This window comes from Falco punctatus, assembly GCF_963210335.1.
Source record: "Falco punctatus genome assembly, chromosome: 4".
NCBI lineage: Eukaryota > Metazoa > Chordata > Aves > Falconiformes > Falconidae > Falco > Falco punctatus.
This window is the reverse complement of record NC_137583.1, coordinates 34,316,878-34,337,887: the sequence shown is the minus strand read 5'-3', so window position 1 is coordinate 34,337,887 and position 21,010 is coordinate 34,316,878. Positions and strand designations below refer to the sequence as shown.

The 21,010-nt window shown below is 36.4% G+C and overlaps 1 protein-coding gene across 1 annotated transcript in view; it reads left to right on the top strand.

Annotated features, from left to right (window-relative positions):
* IQCK (IQ motif containing K) overlaps positions 1-21,010 on the top strand; it is a 50,152-nt gene that overhangs the window by 3,213 nt on the left and 25,929 nt on the right. The window contains exons 4-8 of the mRNA XM_080386709.1: positions 2,035-2,132; positions 7,228-7,280; positions 7,398-7,475; positions 16,979-17,063; positions 19,972-20,083. Of these exons, the coding sequence (XP_080242835.1) occupies positions 2,035-2,132; positions 7,228-7,280; positions 7,398-7,475; positions 16,979-17,063; positions 19,972-20,083 (426 nt within the window). The remainder of the gene's footprint in view (positions 1-2,034; positions 2,133-7,227; positions 7,281-7,397; positions 7,476-16,978; positions 17,064-19,971; positions 20,084-21,010) is intronic.

Below are 21,010 nucleotides of genomic sequence, written 5' to 3'. Positions count from 1 at the left end.
AGTAGGAGTATATTATCTTGAACCCTGCTGTGATTATTTTTATTGCATTGGACAGGCTTTGTAATTTGTTGAATTTAAAGTGTTAACAGCTGCAACACCTTTTCTTAAGTGGAATTTGCAGGAATTCCCCTGGTCTGTAAATGGAACTAGCATGGCCACTTGGTCAATGGCAGAAAACTCAAATGGTACATTACAAATCGCTGGCATTGTCTAGCTCAGGGGTCCTCAAACTACTACAGCCTGCGGGCTGGATATGGCCCCCCAGGGTCCTCAATCCGGCCCCCGATATTTACAGAACCTCCTCCGCCAGGGGTTGGAGGGGGAAACCAAGCAGCCGCAGATGACTTCCTGCCACTTAATCCGCGTGCCGGCCCGGGTTTAAAAAGTTTGAGGACCCCTGGTCTAGCTGTTAAGGTAGTTCTGTTTTCTTCCGAATAAGTGACTTTTTATTTAGCCACTTAAATCAGAGAAAGGCAGGCATTTCTTCCTCTAATTTAATAATGCAAAACTAGGATCAAGAGTCTAAATAGACAATTGAGTTTGAAAACTGCTTTCAAAATATTATTTTTGCCTGTCTGGTTACAAATTAGAATGGAAAAGTTTTGTTCTTCCATTCTTATCTATTTCTATACTTTATAAAAATTACCAAGTAGCAATGTATTTTTATTATGCATTTTAGCCCTCCTTTTTTTCTTATATTCTCTTCCACTCATTCCTGCTCATTAGGAATTCCTGTTGCTAGTCAGAAGTAGTGTTACCCTTGGCTTTTATATGTGTAGTGTCCTTCCAGTTATGAACATTTTCTGGCAGTATGTGAACCAATTAAAGGTATAAAGCAGAGAATAAATTCAGTGTTTCAGCTGTGTTGCCAGAAGAGAACACTTCTGTGACTTAATCTTTACTGACCACACCAAAACATGAATATGTAATGAATGGCAGGCAGTCTGGCTTTAAATCAAGCACAGCACTTCAGCTGATAAGCCACACCTGCTTATCTGGGATCCTAACAGGTTTGATTTTGTTTTGTTCACCTTGCTGAGGGAAATGCTCTTAGGGCTTTGTACAGGGTCATGCTCCCTGTTTCCTCTGGCCCAGTGAATGTGAGTTCCTCCATGTGCTGTGTCTTCATCAGGAGGTGTAGAAGGCTCCTCCGCTTCACCCGGTTTATAAGCTGATGGTGAAAGGTCCCATTAGGGAAGATGGAGATGTGGAGAAAAGCTGAGAAGGAAAGAGCTTGAGTCTCTCAGTTCAGCAAGCATGTAGCCATTAGGCTATATGTAGAGCATGGGCAATAGCACTGCTGGTTTTTGGTGATGCTGACTGCAGCTGCTTTCTTCTACATGAAACTCAGTGATGCCTATGTATGTGAGCACATGTATGAGTATGGTAGGTGCACCTCATGTAAGGGCAGTGCAGTCAAATGTAAGAGAGAGATGCCAACCCAGACAGCCCTCTCAAGGTGGAAAAATTGGGTATATGGAGCCACATTCAAATTTCTGAACCACCTGGCAAGTAGGAAGTAATTATGAGAAAGAAATCACAGCACCACTGAAATAAAACCTTTGGGTTTTCCTCTGCCTATAAATTTATGACCAGCTGTGTTACTGCAGATTGTAAAGGGCATGAGGATAGCTACCAAAAGTGGTCTAGCTGTAATAGCACTGAGTTCAGCGCTGGCTAATTTACTTTTCTTTCTGTCAGGGTAAATTAGTCCACATTGCTTCTCATTTCCATGGTTAAACTGCTTCTGGTGTCTGAGTTTACTCATTTAAAACTAAGTCTGACATTTGTGAGGCGTACTGTAGTTTGCAGTGTTGATGTACATTTAGTTTGAAATTTACTCAAGTTTATGTTGTCTTGACTGAAGAGAAGCAAAGACAGGTCTGTGGCTGTATCTGAACCGAGTGAATCTGTTTAGTTCAAGCTGTGACGGTATCGGTAAAATGACTGATACTTAGTTTGCAATATCTAATATTTGTATATTTGTGAAACTAAGTGCTTACCTGTAAGTGAAGGCTGTACTGTTTTACTCAGGTTCTCCTCAAGAATACTTAGAGTATTACATATTTCCAGTACTCTTACCTGGAATTGCTGAACTTCTGCATCGAGCAAAGAAGGAAAAGTGTTTTGAGGTTAGTTTTTAGTTTTCAGTTCAAATCATTGGCAGGAAGTTACAGCCTTTTATTTCACAGGCAGTATTTCTTTATTTGGTCTTTTGCAAGAAAACCAGCCACAGTATCGTGAAATAATGTATCATGAGTTGTTTTGGATCTGGTCTTTAATGTTGCTTTCTCCAGTAATTCGGAACAGATTGCATACTACACACACTTGATCATTATGACAATCTCTAACTCACAACAAACCCTCCTTAAGTATCTAGCCTAGTGTTTTATTTTAGAGAAACAGACTTTCAAATCCAAATCTGTACATTCAATAACAGTAAGTTATTACAAGTTTTGCTCGGTCTTAACAAGATTTGTGTGTGTCTATAAACTGATTGATTTGTAGATGTATTTATAATCTGTCATTAATACAGGTGAAATAGGAAAGTGGTTCGTTTACATGTCATTATAGCTTGACATCTCTGTACATCATTCTTGCCATCACATTTACATTACCTAGCCAAGAACAGATTGAACATATATATTATTCATCATGCTTTTAATGAAATCTATATTGATTTTTTTTTTTTTAAAGGAAGTGCGTATCCTTTAACAGGAAAAAGGCATGTCTTACAGCTGGCTTAAAATACTGTCCTTGATAGATGTTACATATTTCTAAAAGCAATAAACCAGCACTTAATACAAAAATATGAGAATTCTTAGAAATATTTCTGTTTCAAACTCAGGACAAACCTAAGGTTACTTTGTCTATTTTTAATCTTGGAAATTTTGCAGAGCTTCAGTGGTATATAGATTAGGAAGTATCTGTTCTGGAAATGGGTTTTGTATGGGTCTGTGCGTTGCTTTTTAGTAAAGTGATAAAAATCCATTCCTAATATGCATATAAACTTAATAAAAATGAGCATGTCTTATCAAAAAGACAGTGAGTGATTCTCATTGTTATGTGAAGAGATGTTCTGCTATTGGGGAACCAAGTTTAGGAAAGCAAGCTTATGTCAGGTGTTCATTTTCCAGTGACATCATTTCTTCCTCCTTTTGAACAATAACCAGTAAAACAATGCCTCTTTATGTGTGCTGTAAAACTGAATATTTGCGTTCTTTTCCCTTACTGTCCAGGTGCTTGTACTTGGACATTGTTTCCTTATCTGACTTAAATACGTAACTCCTGATTATACTTTTGTTTCATAAGAAATGTGTTGATCCATATGGATTTGGAGAAAAAAACCCATGCTATAATTTGTATTAAAATGGTTAGTGCAATAGCTAGAACTGTTTTTTAGGGTCAAATTAGAGCCTTTAGAAACCCAGAGAAAGTTAGGGACAGGGAGAAAAAATCTTGTGATAAACACACCAGAAGATAGTTTCAAAACATAGGAGAACAAAGAGTAGAAGTATTCATGGAATTCATGACAAAACAGGAAAGGAACATGATTAATTGTGATTAAGCTAGCTAAAGTAATGAAGGATGAGAACAGAATACTGGGGTTGAATTTTGGATAGACGTGAGTCATTAAAGGCTGTAAAGGGCAGCTGTATAGAATAAACCAGTGGAAGATAAATGGAAGAAGTACTGGAAAGAAGGGAGAAATAACTGAACTGACTGCAGTCAACATTGAATGAGCCTGGTAGAAGAGGGAGGGAATTGTAAGGGAGAATGAAGAGTGGGTTTTTGATGAGAGGGACTAAAGGTTTTCATGTTTTGAAGGAGAATGAAGATGAATGGGAAGAGAATAAAAAATTTAAGTAGGAGAGTTGTTTAGCAATTCAAATTGTGGTAAGGGAGATCAGATCATGGGACCAACAGAGGAATTGAAGGAAGAGATCAGAAAAGATGCATCCATGTCTGGAAAGGAAGAATTGTAGAATCAGATGGGGAAAGTCAGGAAAAGGAGATGCTCATGCTGAAAGTAGTCATTTGTGTAGGAAGGAATTCTGCAAGATCTTACTCAGAAGGTGGTATAGAAACATAACAACTTAAACATTTCCTTTAAAGTAGGTTCTCTTGCATTACGTAGAACATATGAAAAATTGGAAAAGCAGAAACCTAGAAAAAACACCAGCTGCTAGATACATTTGCAGACTTCAAACTGACATAAATATGAGAATGGTCTGCAGAACCTTCATTTTTAAATCAGAGATGAAAGAAACCTATTAGATTGCCCAGTGTATTCCCTTGCTGATTTTTTCCCCCCTTCTTCCTTAAGTTCTCCTGTGCTTTATTCTATCTGCTATTGAATGTCTCCAGGGGGAAGATGATTTGCTTAAATCTTTTCTCTCATGAGAACTGACTAATGCATTCATTTTTCAGCATCAAAATTGAACGATGTTTAGGTGTTTGTTATTAGCATAACTCTGATTTTTCTTTCTGGTTAGCAATCACAGAAAGAGGATGTTGTATCAGATTCAGTAATGGATTATATTATATTTAAAAGTATGATAGTTCAAGGAAAGTGAATGGAAGAACGTTTCCTAATGACTTTGCTATCTCCTGATCACCAGTATTTTTGCATGATTATTGCCAAGCACATCTTATTTAAACTGAAAAATTGAAAATGAATTCTGAATATAAATAGTTTATAAACACATCTGCAGGTTAACAATGCACATTGTGCAGGTATTTCCTGTGTTTATCCTGATTCATGTAACATAGGATGAACGTGTCAAAGGCAGGTCAACTTATGTCATTTTTTCCCTTCTGTAAATGTTGACTGCTGTGCAACTAATGTTTTAATTCACTAGCAAAGTGGACTGTTTCCTGGCAAAAAAAAAAAAAACAAAACCAAAACCCTCAGCTTGACCAAATTCCTTCCTGGTAAGTTCACTGGATCTAGCAAGGATAAACCAAGAAGAATTTTATTTCTTTGGTGATGACTGTGACAACACTGTTCTGAATGTTTTTTCCTGTTGCAAAGGAAAAGCAGTTTACTTAAAACAGATTAAATTACTACTTCTAGATTAAATTGAATTTTTCTGTCAAAGTATAGAAATTATTCTCTGAAACAGTTCATTAAGTAATGGGACCCAGTTTCATACTGTGATTGAGAATAGCTGTACAACAATGATCAGACTCTGCTATTTGTTTTCCATTTCTGTTCAAGTCAAAATTTGTCCACTTAACATCTAAAATGACCTGTAGGTAGCTCTCCAGTGAAGGTGTTGGTCTCTTAAAGCTTAGATGTTTGGCTTCTTGGAGCAGTATCTGGCATTAGCATGACAATGTGAAAATTCCTTAAGGAGATGTATTTCTTTGCAGCGAAGCACTCTAATGGAGTGCTACGTGAACCCCAAAGCTTCTGTTGTCGTGAAACAGATCATAAAGGCACATGGTTCAGGACTGATAATTGTTTTGTGATGTTTTCTTTTTTCCTGTTCTTCTGCTTTTCTGTTTTTTAAAAGAAGCTCTCTTTCTGTGGGAAAAGACTATATGTCTGCCAAGGTTAAGAGTCACTTAGAAAGGTAAAAGGTTTCACTGGTATCATCTAGGCATCCCAAGCAGTCTAGCTCTAAACTTCACATTTGACATCCCCTAGCTACATGACTACCCTGTACTCTTCACTGTGCAGTCAGCACCTCACACAGTGTTCCTCTTCCACTTCACCTGTGGCTGAAGTAGTACACTGACTGCCAAATTATGCCATGTAGAGCATTTTTTTCTGCCTGTCTGTTCATGTCCCCCTGTTCTTTTTGCATCATATTCTTGTAACACAGGGAGGATAATGCATAGAATAAAGCCGTTCATCATGCGTTGAATTTCCAGTTACATGTGTATTGTATTTTTCTTAGCAAGTGGTAGTAGTACCTTCATTTCTTACATTTCATTCAAGACTCTAGCCTCTTTCATGACGTTTAGCTGTTTTACAAATGTGTTTGACCCATGTGAATTGTCTTCCTTAAAAAGTAGTAATTGCAGTTGAATCTCCTGTTTCAGGGTAAATATTACCTTCTGGCTGGGAACTAGGCTGTTAGCTAGATGGCTGCTAATCGGTGTTTCTGTTCTGCAGAGGCTTAATGTCTTTTAGTGTTCACTCTCTGGCTGTCTACATCTATAACATATCATGTAAGAGGGGTTCAGAAGGTGCTAGTCAAGCTCTTCTGTTATTCTGACCAGAAGTCTATGTTATATTCTCCATATCATGGTTACTCTGGTTTATGATAAGCAGAGTAAGCACCTGAACTCATGTATACATTCAGTCTGTAAAGATGGAATGTGGAGAGGAAATCTCTAAGAAAAGGAAGGCCCTGGTCAATTCTGTATTGACCAAAATTCATGCTTTGAATTTTGAACTCAAGACTTATTTTACAGCATACAGTGCCATTCAGCTAAACAGGTACTGGCTGCATGAGTCACCAAGGGTAACCCACTGCAAAGCATTTTGCAGAATTCTCTTTGGTGGTAGTAAAGTCTTACCTTTTTTTTTTTTTTTTCCAGAGCAAAGCACAAATGTTTTGCTCTGAAGCTCCCCGTTTTTAATTTTTTACTGGATTCTCTCTAACATCCATGGTATCCATGGTTGTGGATATACATATGCCTTGTTTCTGCCTTCCTTTCCAGAGTACCCAACAGACGGTTTTGTCTGAGCAGCCATACAGTACTCTGCTCTGTGTGTGTCTCGGGTATTCACAATACCTTCAAGCTGGTTCCGTACACAGGAGGAAACAATATTCCATCCATGTTCCTTCTGTGCCTTGGAAGCAGTGAGGTATTTTAAGTATGGTAGTATGGTAATAGTACTTTGAACAAAATGGCAAGTCATTTACAACATATTTTCATATATGAGTCCTGTTAATTTCTTTGCAATGAGATTGCCACTTAAAACATCCTTCAGAGATATTTGTTACAGCTGTACTGCAGCAAATACCAAGATAGTATATGTAGCATTTTCTCACTCAGTTTTTGACTTGACTTGAAAGCATTCCACAAAATTTCTAAAATTTTGGCTGAGCTACTGACTGTTGGCAGTAGCAATATTAAAGTAGACAGAGTAATGTACTCTATATTTTATTTAATAAAAGCAGTCAATTTAGCTTCTGTTCCCCTCCAGTAGTAAAAACATGTGTCCAATCCAAAGATAATAAATAATCTGAAACTATCTTCTATCTTTAGAGAAAAAGGACCAAATTTATTGCCTGTGATTTCCTAACTGAGTGGTTATACAAGTAAGTTAATCGTGGCTTTTTTACTATTAATTACACTTAATGGTTCAAAGGCATTAATTTGCAAATAGCTGGAATTTAAATTAATATGAGTTGTTTTCTTTCTCTTTTTGTTATCAGCAAGAACCCAAAGAGGAAAGATGAGTCATTCACAGATTTCTTCTCCATTCCTTTTGTTAACGACTGGCTAAAGGATCAGTAAGTTATTGCAGTAACCTTTTCTCCTTTTATTCTTTTTCCCTTGCTATTCCAAAAAAGTAATGGAGCTTTGAAGCGTTGCAACTGTGCCCTCTAAATGCCCTTTACTGTGTGCAGCAAAGAACTGTATATGCTTTCTAACTTGATACTGTATTGGTTACAAGGTATTTTGTACAAGGACTGTTCACAGAGATACTAGTTTAGAATTCCTAAACATTTTAACTGTAGAATGCAGGGCATTCAAATAGTCTGGTGATATTATGAATATCTTTGTACTACGGAGCAAAGCAGTGTTTTCAGTACTGCTTCCTACTATGGAAATCTTTGAGGATATATAGTCTAGAAATTCTTCCTCTAACTGTAAGCAGCTGTTTTAAAAATACCTGTAATAATCCTTGGTGTCAGGATGCATTTCTGCAGACATTTATGACTTTGCATTTGAGAAATGAACACTTGTTTTGGCAGCTTCAATCATGTATTCCTCGTTATTCCTGTAGAACCAAGCTACACAGTAGTTTTGAAAGAAATGTTACTGTCCTTGAGACTGCATTTTGTTTTAAAATGTAGCTGATGTATGAGAAAAGAAGAAGAGTAAAATCATAGTCCACAGTGAGAGAATAAGAAAATTACAGAGGTCAGATTTTAAAGAAAAAATTCCATTTGCAAACTTAAATAGAGGCTAGATTGGTAGTTGGTGAAAACTTAGAGATATTAGTATCTTTGGAGATGTATTTACTTCATTACGCTATATAAATGGAAATTGAGCTTTCTTGAAGTCTTGTCCTGTGAAACTTGGAACCTTGAGTCACTGATCCAGCAAGAGGAAAGCTCCTTGACATTCACAGGTCTTTGGAGACAAGCTGATAATTGTGGAATGAACAGTTAACTTCAACTGTCTTAGAGGTACTCATGTGATCAAAGTTGTGTAGGAAGTTTCTGCGGTAAGAGATGGACATTCTGGAGAGTAACCCATTGCATCCCAACTCCGATACCTTCTGGTACCTGCTACTGCATCATACTGTCCAGCCACTGTTCAAACCTACCACTGGTAGGACACTTATAATGGTTTCCCTCTGTAGCTTTCTAGGTCTTGTCAACAAGATTCCCATTAAAGGCGGTGAATTTTGTAGTTTGGAAACTTCATGAACTGTGGTGAGGTTGTCATACTCATTTCTTAAGCATGCTGAAGAGCTCTTGGGTAGTAAGGCAGTTGTGATACCACTGAATTGTGAGGATGGATATTTGTACCTAACGTAAATATCTACGATCACAGTTTAACAAACATTTCTCTTGGAAGTAAAGCTGACCTAAATGGTTCCCTGCTCTCTCCTGTTCTTCACCGCAACCTGCCTGGAGGCAACCTATCACCCTGTCTGGTAGGATGCTTGGTTATCCTGATCAGGGACCTACTCAGAGCTAGAAGTCTCTCTGCCAAAATCTGTGCTGGTGGTTTGTATAGCTATTTAAAGTATAGATAATTTCTCCGATCTGGTTCACTGGGAAGCCTGACAAACTTTTGTATTGGCAGAAAAGAAGGATTAAAATGAAGGGCTCAGGGCAAGTTGAATAGAACAAATGAGCTGCTAAGATACAGAGGTGGTGGCAGGAACTGCTTGAGTCAGCTGTGCCAGCAAGAGAAATACATGGTGGAATCATAGCCTGAATGACTCATAGCTTCTGTTAGTACTTGTGCTCCTAAATAACGTAGTGACAGCTCCACAAGGACACTGAAGTGTCAAAGTCCTACGGAAACCGGTACACATTTACTCTTAAATCTGCTAAACAAGTAGACTTCTAAAATAGTAATTAAACCCCAGCTTTTTGTGAACTTATCTTAAAATTACAGATTTCTTAATGACTTGCTTATGAAATTTAATGAACTTCATGAACTTTATTAATGAAAATTGCTGATTAGAGCAAAATGACAGATTACAATATTAAATAAGAATAAAAATGAGATAATTTATTTTTATGTCCTGGATATGTCATGAATAGTTTATTATCTATCCTTCCAGATATCACATTTAAAATGTAATTGATTCTATGCTTTTTATTGCCATTTCCATTTTTATTTATAAAGGAGTTTTCATTTTTTAACAGGATTTATGAATATCTAAGAGACAATATGCTAAAAAGTGCTGGTCAGATTTTGAGGGGAAGCATCCTTATCCCAACTGTTTAGATGGTATAATAAAGAAAAAGAAGTTAAAAGTGTTGCTGCAAATTTAAGGGGTAAACTCGTGTTGCTTTTTCAGTTACTTGTCTAAATTTGAAAAGCATTCTGAAAAGTCTGTTAAACAGGAATACATTTCTATATTGTGTTACGATAGTGTTTATCAGTGCAAAGTGGTCTTCATGCTTATAAAAAAAAAACAACCCAGAGGGATAAATTTTTGTTCTGTCAGAGATCCAGCTTTTTTTAATGTATTCCATGCTTCTGTATGACTACTTTGGCTCTCCTCCAGTGCCTCCAGTTTTTTCTTTGAAGCTCTTTTTTTTTTTTTTTTTTTTAAGAATAGTCAAAGCCACAGTCTTATGAGCCTCCCTCTGTATGATGTATTTCTAAATGAGATCTTGCAGCCTACTTTTCCTTTACAAGGAGACCCAAATGGTGCATCACTTTCCAGAATTTTAAATGCATGCATTGTACCTTTAAAAGCTGATTACTGTAGGTGAAGGAGCTTGTAAAATTTAAATTTGTTTTCATCCTTAGTATTTACAGTAATTGCCGTGACATCAGTAAATAAAAGCCTCAGTTAGCTACCTTGTCTTCTGCTGGGTTCTGTATGTTACCAGTAGCATTGACAAAATATTATATCTCTTGGTAATCCTTGATTCCTGAAACAGATTTCAAAAGCAGTAGAAGGAGCAGCCTCAACACTGACTGGTAATCTACATTTCATGTCCAGGGGAACGTTTTTCTAAAGGACAGCTGTACCTTTCAAAGGACAAGAAACTGGAGTTTTAAAAAGAAACTAACAAAAGTTTTTGGAGACTTCCTAAAATACATACCAATGTCCCTATCTTTACATTCAGGACTGCTGATATATCCAAGTAAAGTAGATAGAATTAGAACCTTGAATGTTTTGTACTCCTATAAATATGCTAATGAGCAGCACAATTGCCTTTTGTCAGCATTTTCCAGTGGTGTTTCTGGTTGAATAGCAGTGAAGCTCATTCGCAAGTAACCAAGCTCTATGTACTGAATCAGGGACAGGGAAAGAGTGTGATCTGTGTATATGCCCTGATTCCCCTGAAATTTTAGTTTTCTGGCATAGATAGGCTGAGTTTTTATTCTGAGTATCATGAAGTATCATACCCAACCTTCTTTAGCATATTAATGAAAGAAATATTAAGAAAACCATAAAAAATAGTTCCACTGCTTTGAAAAATACTGATATCATAAAAGTCTACTGTCACGTGAATTTAATAATATGACAGTATTGTTCAGGTTCACCTTTAACCCTTACATTCAGTGAAGGAGAATGGTATATGGATCTTGGTTAGGAATAAGCATAAGTATTTCCCTGGCTGTTCAAGATCAGTCTTTGTATGTGTATATTGCAGGGGTTACAGGAACTGGAGGTGCATTTTATAAATAAGCATTAATTCACAAGAATTTATTTATCTGCATTTTCTAATTTTCTATATGGAATTATTTACTTCATACTCAGTTCAGAAGGACACATTTCCTGGTTTAATCTATCTATGTGTACCAAAACAAATGTGCAGATACAGAAAAAATAAATTTATCGTGGCTTTAATGAAATGGACAGCTAAGATAAATATATATATAAGTCTATAAATGATTACTAAAACTGAAGCAGTTGCTTTTTGCTGAACACCTATATATGCATACATACACATGGATTAAAAAAAAAATTTCCTCCCTGCCCCCCAATATTTTAATTAGTTGAAGTCTGCTGGTCTCAGCTGCCTTTACAGTTGACTTCATTGTCAGTTCTCAGATGGCCAATAGGGGTAATTTTGCACGGGTGACTAATTTCTTTTTTTCCATAATGTGCCCAGTTTCTACAGGCTTTGATTTCTGAACACTGCTGTATTTCACTGGTTTGTCTCTAAACCAGCCATGTTTAGAGTATATTTGATTTGCATTGTGATTTTTCTTTCATTTTCTGTAATAATTTGAGCTTTAAATCTTGCTTTGGGGATATGATGAGCAGCACGTTTAATTGTAATAACAGAAAATTCCAACAAATATGTCTGTATGAATGTAATTCTGGGTGGATCCAAGTAAAGACTTGCCAGTCCAGTAATATGGCAGAATTCAAGGTAACAAAGGAGAATTTTTTGACTTAAAAAAACTACAACTGTGTGTTGGAAAATTGCCTGAAGTTTCTGTGTAAAATACTTACGTTGTGTAATGGTGTTTTATGAGGTTAAGGTTTTATGGCTACAGATCCTGATGCAGTGTTGAAACTTGCCTGAATTTATGTAAAATTGTCAAAATGGCAATGAGAAAATTTAAAATTGGAAAAAAAAATTGAAAATGTATTAGTGGCTTGTGACACCTTACTAATGTTGCTGTTAGAGCACTAAGGGGAGATTATTTTTGCTGTTGTTAGGTTTTTGTGCTTACAGGATATGAAGTCTGATCTAAAGTTACACATAGATGGAAATTTCCCGACTGGCATGAGTGGACTTTGGAATAGGTCCACGTTTGGTTTCCTTCAGTCCAGGACCACAAACATTCTTACAGAATACATAAATATTGGTCATACAAAAGAGAAAACTGAGGCAACACATTATGATTTGCAAAATATGTAGCAAGTATGCAAGCACAGGAGGAGGACTGAGTTTAATCATTAAAATGGATAAGTCCTTCACAAGTAGAGAGCATACTAAGAGGCAGGAAAGCCACTATAATGGTCAGACAGAATATTCTTGCTCTGCTATTGTTTTGGCATGTTCTCACCACTGAGACTTCTTGCTGTGCTTCCTTTCATTCCTCTGACATTCTTGTTACCATTCACCTGTTCTGCCTCATTCTCCTGTCCATTATATGACTCTGCGTCCCCACTTAACAACTTTCTCATGTTAGTTCCACGCCGTCGTTTCTTTTTACCATGTCTTTTCTTCATTATAAATAGTAAATAAGTATATAAATAATTTGTATATGTTAACTGTTGTATGCATATTATCACTATGACCACTTTGATAATACTTCTAAGTGTATATTGATAGGTTTTTTATACTGTAATATTTTGCATCTTTTTTATGTGTGTGGTCTCTTGTTTTAGAATTGTGGCTGAGACAGAAACAAACCAGTAAATTTAAAAGTTAAATGTTTTGTTTGTTCACAACTTAGAGCCTTTATATTTGACGATATTTGAAATACAAAAGTGTATTCAAAAGACCAGGAAAGCAGTGGAAGATGCACAGAACCAAGGGGGGGCAAAGGGGTCAAAATAAATACTTTTTTTTTTTCCTTCATTTAGCTATTGGCAGTATCAAGGAGCTTTTATTTGTTGGTGGGTTTTTTCCTCCAAATACTTTTCTCTTCTTCCAGAGCACTTAGATTACTGTAAAAACCAGTAGTTAGTAATGTCTTTCTGACTTTTGAATAGTTGTATTAATACTTAAAATGTTACAAAGAAAGGTCTCAGTTCATACTTGATTTGACTTGTGAAAATATTCCAGGGTATTTTTGTCAAGTGTCTGTGGGAATATTTCCCTGTAAACCTGCGAGACTCATAGAGTGATAATGTAATACGTGATTAATATATCTAATTGGTTATAAATACCAGGTCAGATAAATCAGTACTTCAGTATCCGATTGCTTATGAATAATTGTCTTCCTGCTTTTGGGGTAAATGATCTTAATAGTATCTATAGCAGAGATTTTTTGAGACATTTATTTTGCATCAAAACTATGCTTTTTCATTGTTGCACACTTGCAGCTCTGGATAGGCATGTAAGGAGAAGAACTTAATGAAGGCAGGTGCTGCTCTAGTATTTCTAGATTCTATGAGTAGGAATAAGAAATAATGGAAATGTAAAACTACTTTGGAAAATTTCCAGAACAATTTTTTGGTTGTTCAAACCAGCATTTGAATTTCTGGAGTACTTTCCAAACCGAAGACTTTATCAGAATCCTTTTTTTAAGAGTTAAGCAGATCACCATGGTCATTTACTTGTGTGATGTAAATTTATCCCTATTCTTTGGTCTGTTCTTGTGTCTTTTAGATTATGAATTTTGCAGCGATTCTGTCGTTGCCTGTGTTCATATATGATATAAACATTCAAGAACAATAACCATCAAAGTCAAATTAAAGGTGAAGTGGTTGTGGTTGTTTAATATGGCAGCGGCTGTCGCATTGAAGCTTACAGGCCTCCAGAAGGCCTGATTCCTGTTATTAGGGTCGTTTCAATATTTCCAGAGATGAGCTTTCTAAAACCAGAGGGAAGCCCTGATCATTCGTTGGTGTACCTGGATATTCCCCTGTCACCTGAACCCATTTGCTTCAGGTACTGATGCTCTCTGTGGCTAGCGCAGGGGTCCTGCAGGCAGCTAGCTGTAAGGCTGGTGGTTAAATGTGGTGGTTGTCTGTTATGGTTAGGAAACAGATTTAAATAGAAAGAGTAATTACAAAATCCTGAATTACACATAGTGAAAATTTTGCTTGATTAAATGTTTCCTTGTATTTCCTTTTCAAGGAAAGAGTCAGACATATTTGTAGGACAGAGTAGGAACTTAGTGACAGCTGGGGTTTCTGGACATTACTGTGCACAAGTACTGACTGTATAGTGTCCCTCAGCATGACTCTGAACTCCATAGATTAGCTTGTCTGTTTTGTGGACAAGCTAATGGAAGGCTTTCTCCCCTCTGCACCTTCTTCAGAGTTCATTGAGAAACCCAGCTTCTGTCCATGAAGAATCAGATACATGTCTTCAATAAGAACCTTTTTCATATACCTCGTACGTTTATTTAATGCAAGTCTGTTTTGTATCTTCTGGGTGCCAAATTCCACCTTATAATGTAATGTAATTAGTAAGCATCTCACATAATCAGGATCTGTACAAGTTTGCTCATAAAGCAAGAAATGTGTTTCTGGAATTTACCTTTCCTCTGGTCAGTGTCTGCTTTACTCAGATTTGGTAAAATATAATACTTAAAAATAATTGTACTGATGCTCTTTTACAGGTGTATCTTATGTTAAACAATATATCCTATATATATATATCTCAATAGGTTTAATGTGTGGGCTTTTAAGATTGTGCATAATCAAAGACTAAATAAGCAGAATGTAGTCAGTGTGCATTTTACTGTCAGTTTTAATCTTCTTGGAGGCACACAGCTGTCTTCTGCCACAAATGACATATTCCCTCTTTTCCTAGTTCACTGCTGAGGGGCGATTGCCTCTGCTCAGATTCTATTTTTATTTGACCCGAAGCCAATTGCCTGTATTCTTTCAGACAGAACCGGACCTGGCATGACTTCTCTTCTTTAAAGCTGCCCTGTTGAAATGATTGATATTTGCCAGTGACTGTTGTACTGAAGATGAAGTCCTGTCTTGCTTGATTTTTATATTGGTTTCTCAAATTTAGTGTTGGATTATAAACTAGACATTTTTGAAAATGAAAGCAAATGAATGCTAGAGTTGGTCTTGCAGGCGAGGAGAAATCTCAGTTTGTTCTTTGGAGATGTACTCATTCTTAGAGCAAGTTCAATGTCTTTGATATAACTGGTGAAAATATGTAGGTCTTTCTGTGATTTTCCCACTGTAAGTTTTGGTGTTCAAAGAGATCAAAAATAGAACAGAGGATGAAAGCCTATCAGGCAAACCAGCACAGTCCAACTTCATATTTTTAAGACTAATTATAAGAAGCTGTTAGCTCAGGAAGCCTTGCTTGTCCAGCACTTGTGATTTCCCTTGAGCTGTAAAAATGCTAATCAATGTTCACAGAGCTAAAACTGTTTAGCTTAGTGAGAGACTCCTTTTATTTTTGTCTTATTTCTACTTTTCCAAATAGACTGAGGTTTTCTTCCGTGTTGAAATAAATGTAGGCCAAAACTCAGCTGACATGATGGTGAGACCAATTTAGCTGAGTACACAGACTAAAACGGTGTAGTCAATGTAGGATTAGATAACAGTTAAGATTGTGCTCTAAGTTGAAATGCTCCTTTGGTGAAGACAAGCCCTAGGAGAAAGATGTCAGAGAGCTGGGAAGCTTACTAGGGCAGAGACTAATATGAATGAAATTAAGTGAAAGGAAAATGTAAGCTGTCAAGCCTCCTAGCTTGATCTGTAATATACTGTAAAATAAATTTCCAAAAGAAATGGCAGAAGTAATGTTTTAGCCAAAAAATGTAAGACTGCATAAAAAGCTTGTTAATTTATGGTCTTTGCAGTATGTGTGTCTTTATAGTATAAATACCACAAATAATGTTCCTGTGTGGATTGCATGTGTTTGTAGATGATTGCTGCATCCAAATTCATAATGTTGTGGTTTTCCAAGTCAAAGCTGCGTTCAATCTGTTTCCCGTGCACAGTGTGGCTCTTAGCAGCCATTCTAACGCTGTGCCAAGTCTGCTGTTTGTAATTGGTATTTTCATGAGTTGCAACGGTGCCCTATAGTTCATTACCTTTAAATTACATTTATTATAAAAGTAACTATATAAATGAATTTTTTCTTGTCCTTTCTAATGGATGCCATCCGATCATTGTGTGAGACATGTAAATCGACATTCATAGAAAATGGCTTTTGGGATGGATGATTGGATATAGTGATTTTAGGTTTTGTTAGTGATGGCTGAATTGTAATTATAGTTTGGAATGTTTCCCATTAAAATTGGTAGCAACAGAATCACCAAACATGCTTTCAAATTACTTTATATTTTGGCTGAAAAGTGTTGACTTCACGTATGTATTACTTTCTTTTATCACCAAATAATATCTATATTCTATCAGAAGTAAAATTTCAGCTTTTTAAGAGCTACTTTAGAAATTTCTAAACATGGATCCATGCTTATGCAGATATGATAATCATTACTTTGTTCAGTACATTTTAATTTTAAGTGAAATCATGATGTAAGTTAATGAACTAAAATATATTTGTGTTTTGTGTATTTAATAATTGCTATAAACATTTACATCATAAGTCTGTTCATTGCTGCATGCACACTAAAACCTCTGCTTTATAAATGGCATGCCGACTTCTCCTGCCCCCCTCCCACTGCCGCCTCAAACCCTACCATAACAATAGGAGTTTGAAATTCATGTAGAAGAATAAGAAAGATTACTGCTCTTGGTGTGCCATTTTTATATTACTGTTTTAAAGAAGAAATTATTGTGGCGTAGATAATGCAGAATATATTTTTAAAAGGAGACTTTCTTTGCACATTTTACCTTTGGAGCAATACGAAATTGGATCTTTCAAGCTCCTGAACAACCTTTGTCTTTTTTAAAAATATACTGTTAGGGAAGAAAGCGTTTTACATTTATAGGCTGTCTGTTTACAAAACAATTATTTTTTTAAAGTCCTAGGCCACCAATTCCTCTATCTCTCCTTCTATCAGAAGAAGAAGCAAGCATAGTAATTCAGTCCTTCTGGAGAGGTTATCGGGTAAGAATAATCTATAATTATTTTGCTTGATGTTGAAAACTGTAGGACTGTGAAGGCCCCAGGGAGAATCCTTACATAAATTTTAAGTAGGGGATACTATAAATAGCTGCTGAGACCCCCATGGTTCATTGGCTTTGAATGTTGCTTTGCCTTATGCCTAGTGACTACAATCTTTTCACAGGCACTTACACTGATGTAATCTCACTGTTTTCCTCAACAACAGAGAATCCTCAGAAATTAGATTTTCAGAAGTACAATTAACACTGAACAATTTATTTTTTGTATTTTAGTTGATCTTTGGCTAGTTGCTAAAGGATGAAGTGTTACTTTGTTTCATGCAGGGATGCATGAAGTGAGTGTGGAGATGCACAAGGAGGATTGATGAGGTCTGTTAAGAAATAAAAACATACAGAAACAAAGGACAAAAAATTGAGACCAAGAATGAGACAGGAGGTGTAGGAGAGGCATGAAAGCTGTTATTCAGAGAAAGGGAAAACAAAATGGCAAGCAGATGTTGCAAGCCATACTAGTAATACCACACTAATGCAATCCCCAATTTAAGAGGGAAAAGCAAGGCGCGTAAAATAAACACAAAGAAAATTGACTAAGACTGTTATTTTGGAGGGTGACAGCCATGCTAACCCTAGGGTATGAAATAAATTATTTTGAAAATCCATTCTGTCAAATATTTCTTCAAAAGGCTCTAACACCTTCATGCCTTAGAAAGAAATGACTTTAAATTCAGGTGACTTTGGTGGCAAAGAAATGTCTTTGACTACCTATATAAAAATTTAAGCTTGTACATAGCCTCCAGATACAGCAGTAATTTTGTTGTGATGGACAGTGAGATGTCTCTGTCTGTACATCAGTTGTTCTTTAAATAACAATCAGTATAAAACACTCCCTGTGAAGTTCTTTACTACTTTTAATAAGCATGAATATATGAGTGGCTACTGTGATGTGCCATGCAGCCAAAGATGATGAAATACCTTGAAATGATCTTCTCGATGAATAGATTTTTGTGACACTTTCTGCTTGTTCCTTTTCTTCTCTTTTTCATTTTTTTACATGGAGATGGCATTGACACTAACATTAATTAGCACTGACAGTATCTCTGTAGGCATCCTTGCAGTGGAGTATTGCAAAGGCAACCATTATCCAGTAACTCTTATGTTTACTGAACAGTGCAATGTTGCTCAAGTACCTTGTGGTTCTTCTACCAAAGCTTCTGAAGGGCAATATCCTTCCTTGCTATATATATTAACTTCAGATTTTTCACAGTAGTATTTATGAGTAACAGTAACTTTAAAAAAAAATTCTCATATCAACCTTGTAAGAACTTCTTATAACTTTTACAAAAGGTAATATAAAACTATGTTAGTATAATGAGATATTATTAGAGGCCTAAGAGGTATCTGACGTCAAGTCACTGAGTAGAAGTCATGCCTGTCTATATTGATCATGTAACCTTGTAATATATTTCTGCTCTGCCAGTGCACTATCTGAAATATGGCAAGTTACCTTTTGCTAAGTGGATTGAAAAGTGCTGTGGGAGTTCAGCTACCATCTATTGTGTTCTTAGCTGCACCACAAAGGATAAATTCTGCCTGGAAAGAATACTTTTGATAAATAATTTATATTGTTTTCTTTAAGTTGTGGGTTTTTTTTAAACTAGTGGAAAACTAAATGCTGCTCTTTTGCTCTGTAAATATCCCAGGAAAGTGGGAGAAACCCAGAATGTAATGCCATAGAGTAGTAGAGTTCAAATCACAGAGCAAACTTATTACCATATCATGTAAATATAAGAAATTTTCTAAAAAGCAGTCAGCTTCCTGAAAGCAAGATATGTCCAGGAGAAGCCAAGCTTATTGCTGCTTGTTTCTGTCATGCTATTCAACTTCAGCCTGAATTACTAGGATATTAAGTCCTAAAAATAATGACATTCTATATACATAACATTTAGGAAGAAAAAGAAACTGCATTTTTAATAATTTTATTATAATTTCAATATGCCTTTGAGAGAGTAATCACTCACCAATGTCTAAGCTAATGCTAGTTGTCAGAGGACAATATCTGTTCTGGATTTTTGCTTTAGCACTGGAGGTAGTAATTGTGTGAATGCTGAGGTAGACAACAGGCAACACGCTGCTAATTAATCAATTCCTGCTTATAACAAGTTTAAGTAGCAGAGTAGTAAAAGCTGTTGATGCAAATTATTATTAGTAGCAAGATCTACACCTGTACAAAAGCAGTAATAGAATTCAACTTAAATCTTAAATGGAGTCAAGGCCTGTGACTATTGTAATTTTATGTGGAAGCAGAATTACATGCTTCATAGGGGTGATTGACTGACAAAGAAGAGATATCATGTAATGCATTCCAATTACTTTAAATAACAGATTAATGGCTCTCCTGTTCGTGAAAATTGTATGGCTGGAACTGTCAGTAAGCCTATTTGTAGCTGATAGCAGGTGTGGATCAGTTTGCTGGAATAAATTTCCTGCTGTATGACCCTTCATGCTACTCTTCTGCTCTATTATGTTGGTCAGTGGGTTGGTTTTGTAGTGTTGTGGTTTTCTATAGTCACTAACACCCTTCAACATAATGCTTTAAATTTTAATTAACTCAAAAAATAAGCATCTCACTGCAATCACATTTTCAGGAGTCCTTGGTAATCAAAATGATCCCCTAATTGGCGTATTCAGTGGGGTTTGTCAATTATGTGGCTTTTATTTCTGTGTAAGTTGAAAACTAAACCTGTGGGATTGTGCTTTTATATCAGGCCCAACCAAAGGAAAGAATGTCATGTGTTCACCCAGCCATAGCCTCATGAAAAAAATTTAATCATCATCTTGGGTAACATGAATGTATATAATTTTAGTGGCAGTTTCTGTTTTCCCTTTCCCAGGTCCGCTGTGATAGTGAAATACAAGAGCTGCGTCAGTGGCAAAAGCAGTTGAGAGAGCACAAAAACATTGCTGAGAGAGTGAAAGAATTCTGGGCTAAGCAGGAAGCCAAAGGTAAGTGATTTAAATAGTGTGGTGTAATATCTTACTTTTTTTAACAATGTCTTAAATTTTTATACTTTAATACTTTGTATTAAAAAAATAGGACACACAGTAGGACACTAATCCTGAGTGAGAAGGGATGGTAATGTCTGGTGGAAATGCCTGGCTGTTTCTTTACAGGCACTGCTTATGCTAAGTTTGTTGCCTATATAGCTGAAAGTGACAATGAAAAATACAGAGCCAAACGCCCATGATTTCAGAGGACAATGACAGTGTGCTGACACAGTATTTCTTAGGGCAGGATCAGACCTCTACCAGCTACACAACACGTAAATACTGATTTTTACCAGACTGGTTGTAGTACAGTTTTTCTGAAATGTGGGATTTCTATCTGGTAAATGTTCTGTGGTTATTTGTAGCAGAAGTTGGCCTGTACAGTTCTAAAAAAAGAAAACAAACCCAAACAACCCAATATAATTGCCAAGGGAAATGAGGCCAGATTGCTTTAAGAACTGAGACTGTAATATGTTTCTTTTTTGCCTTGATTGTCAACAAGGGTTTACTGACAAGGCTAAAGTTATCATTCAGTTAGTCGGGCACAGTGTGTAATTATGACTGTTTGCCGAGCCTCTTTGTTTACTAATGCAGAAGGATTCACTAACTCCTCAACCAGTCCACATTTTATCTGGCTCTGCAGGCTGGGACTCGGATGTGATATAGGTAGGGATGTGAACTACACGCCAATAGGTGCAGAAGAGGTGGTTCAGCTATGTTGTTCATGTGTTGAAGACAGGGAAAATTATGGTGTACCAGTCAGCACTGTGTTCTTCAGTCTGATGGCAGTCTCTCAGGGGTTTTCTTAGGTGGCTGATCTTTGCCCTGAACTACGTAAAGCATTCAGGGTGCTGTTTCATGCAGTCGGTTGGATCAGACTGGGAG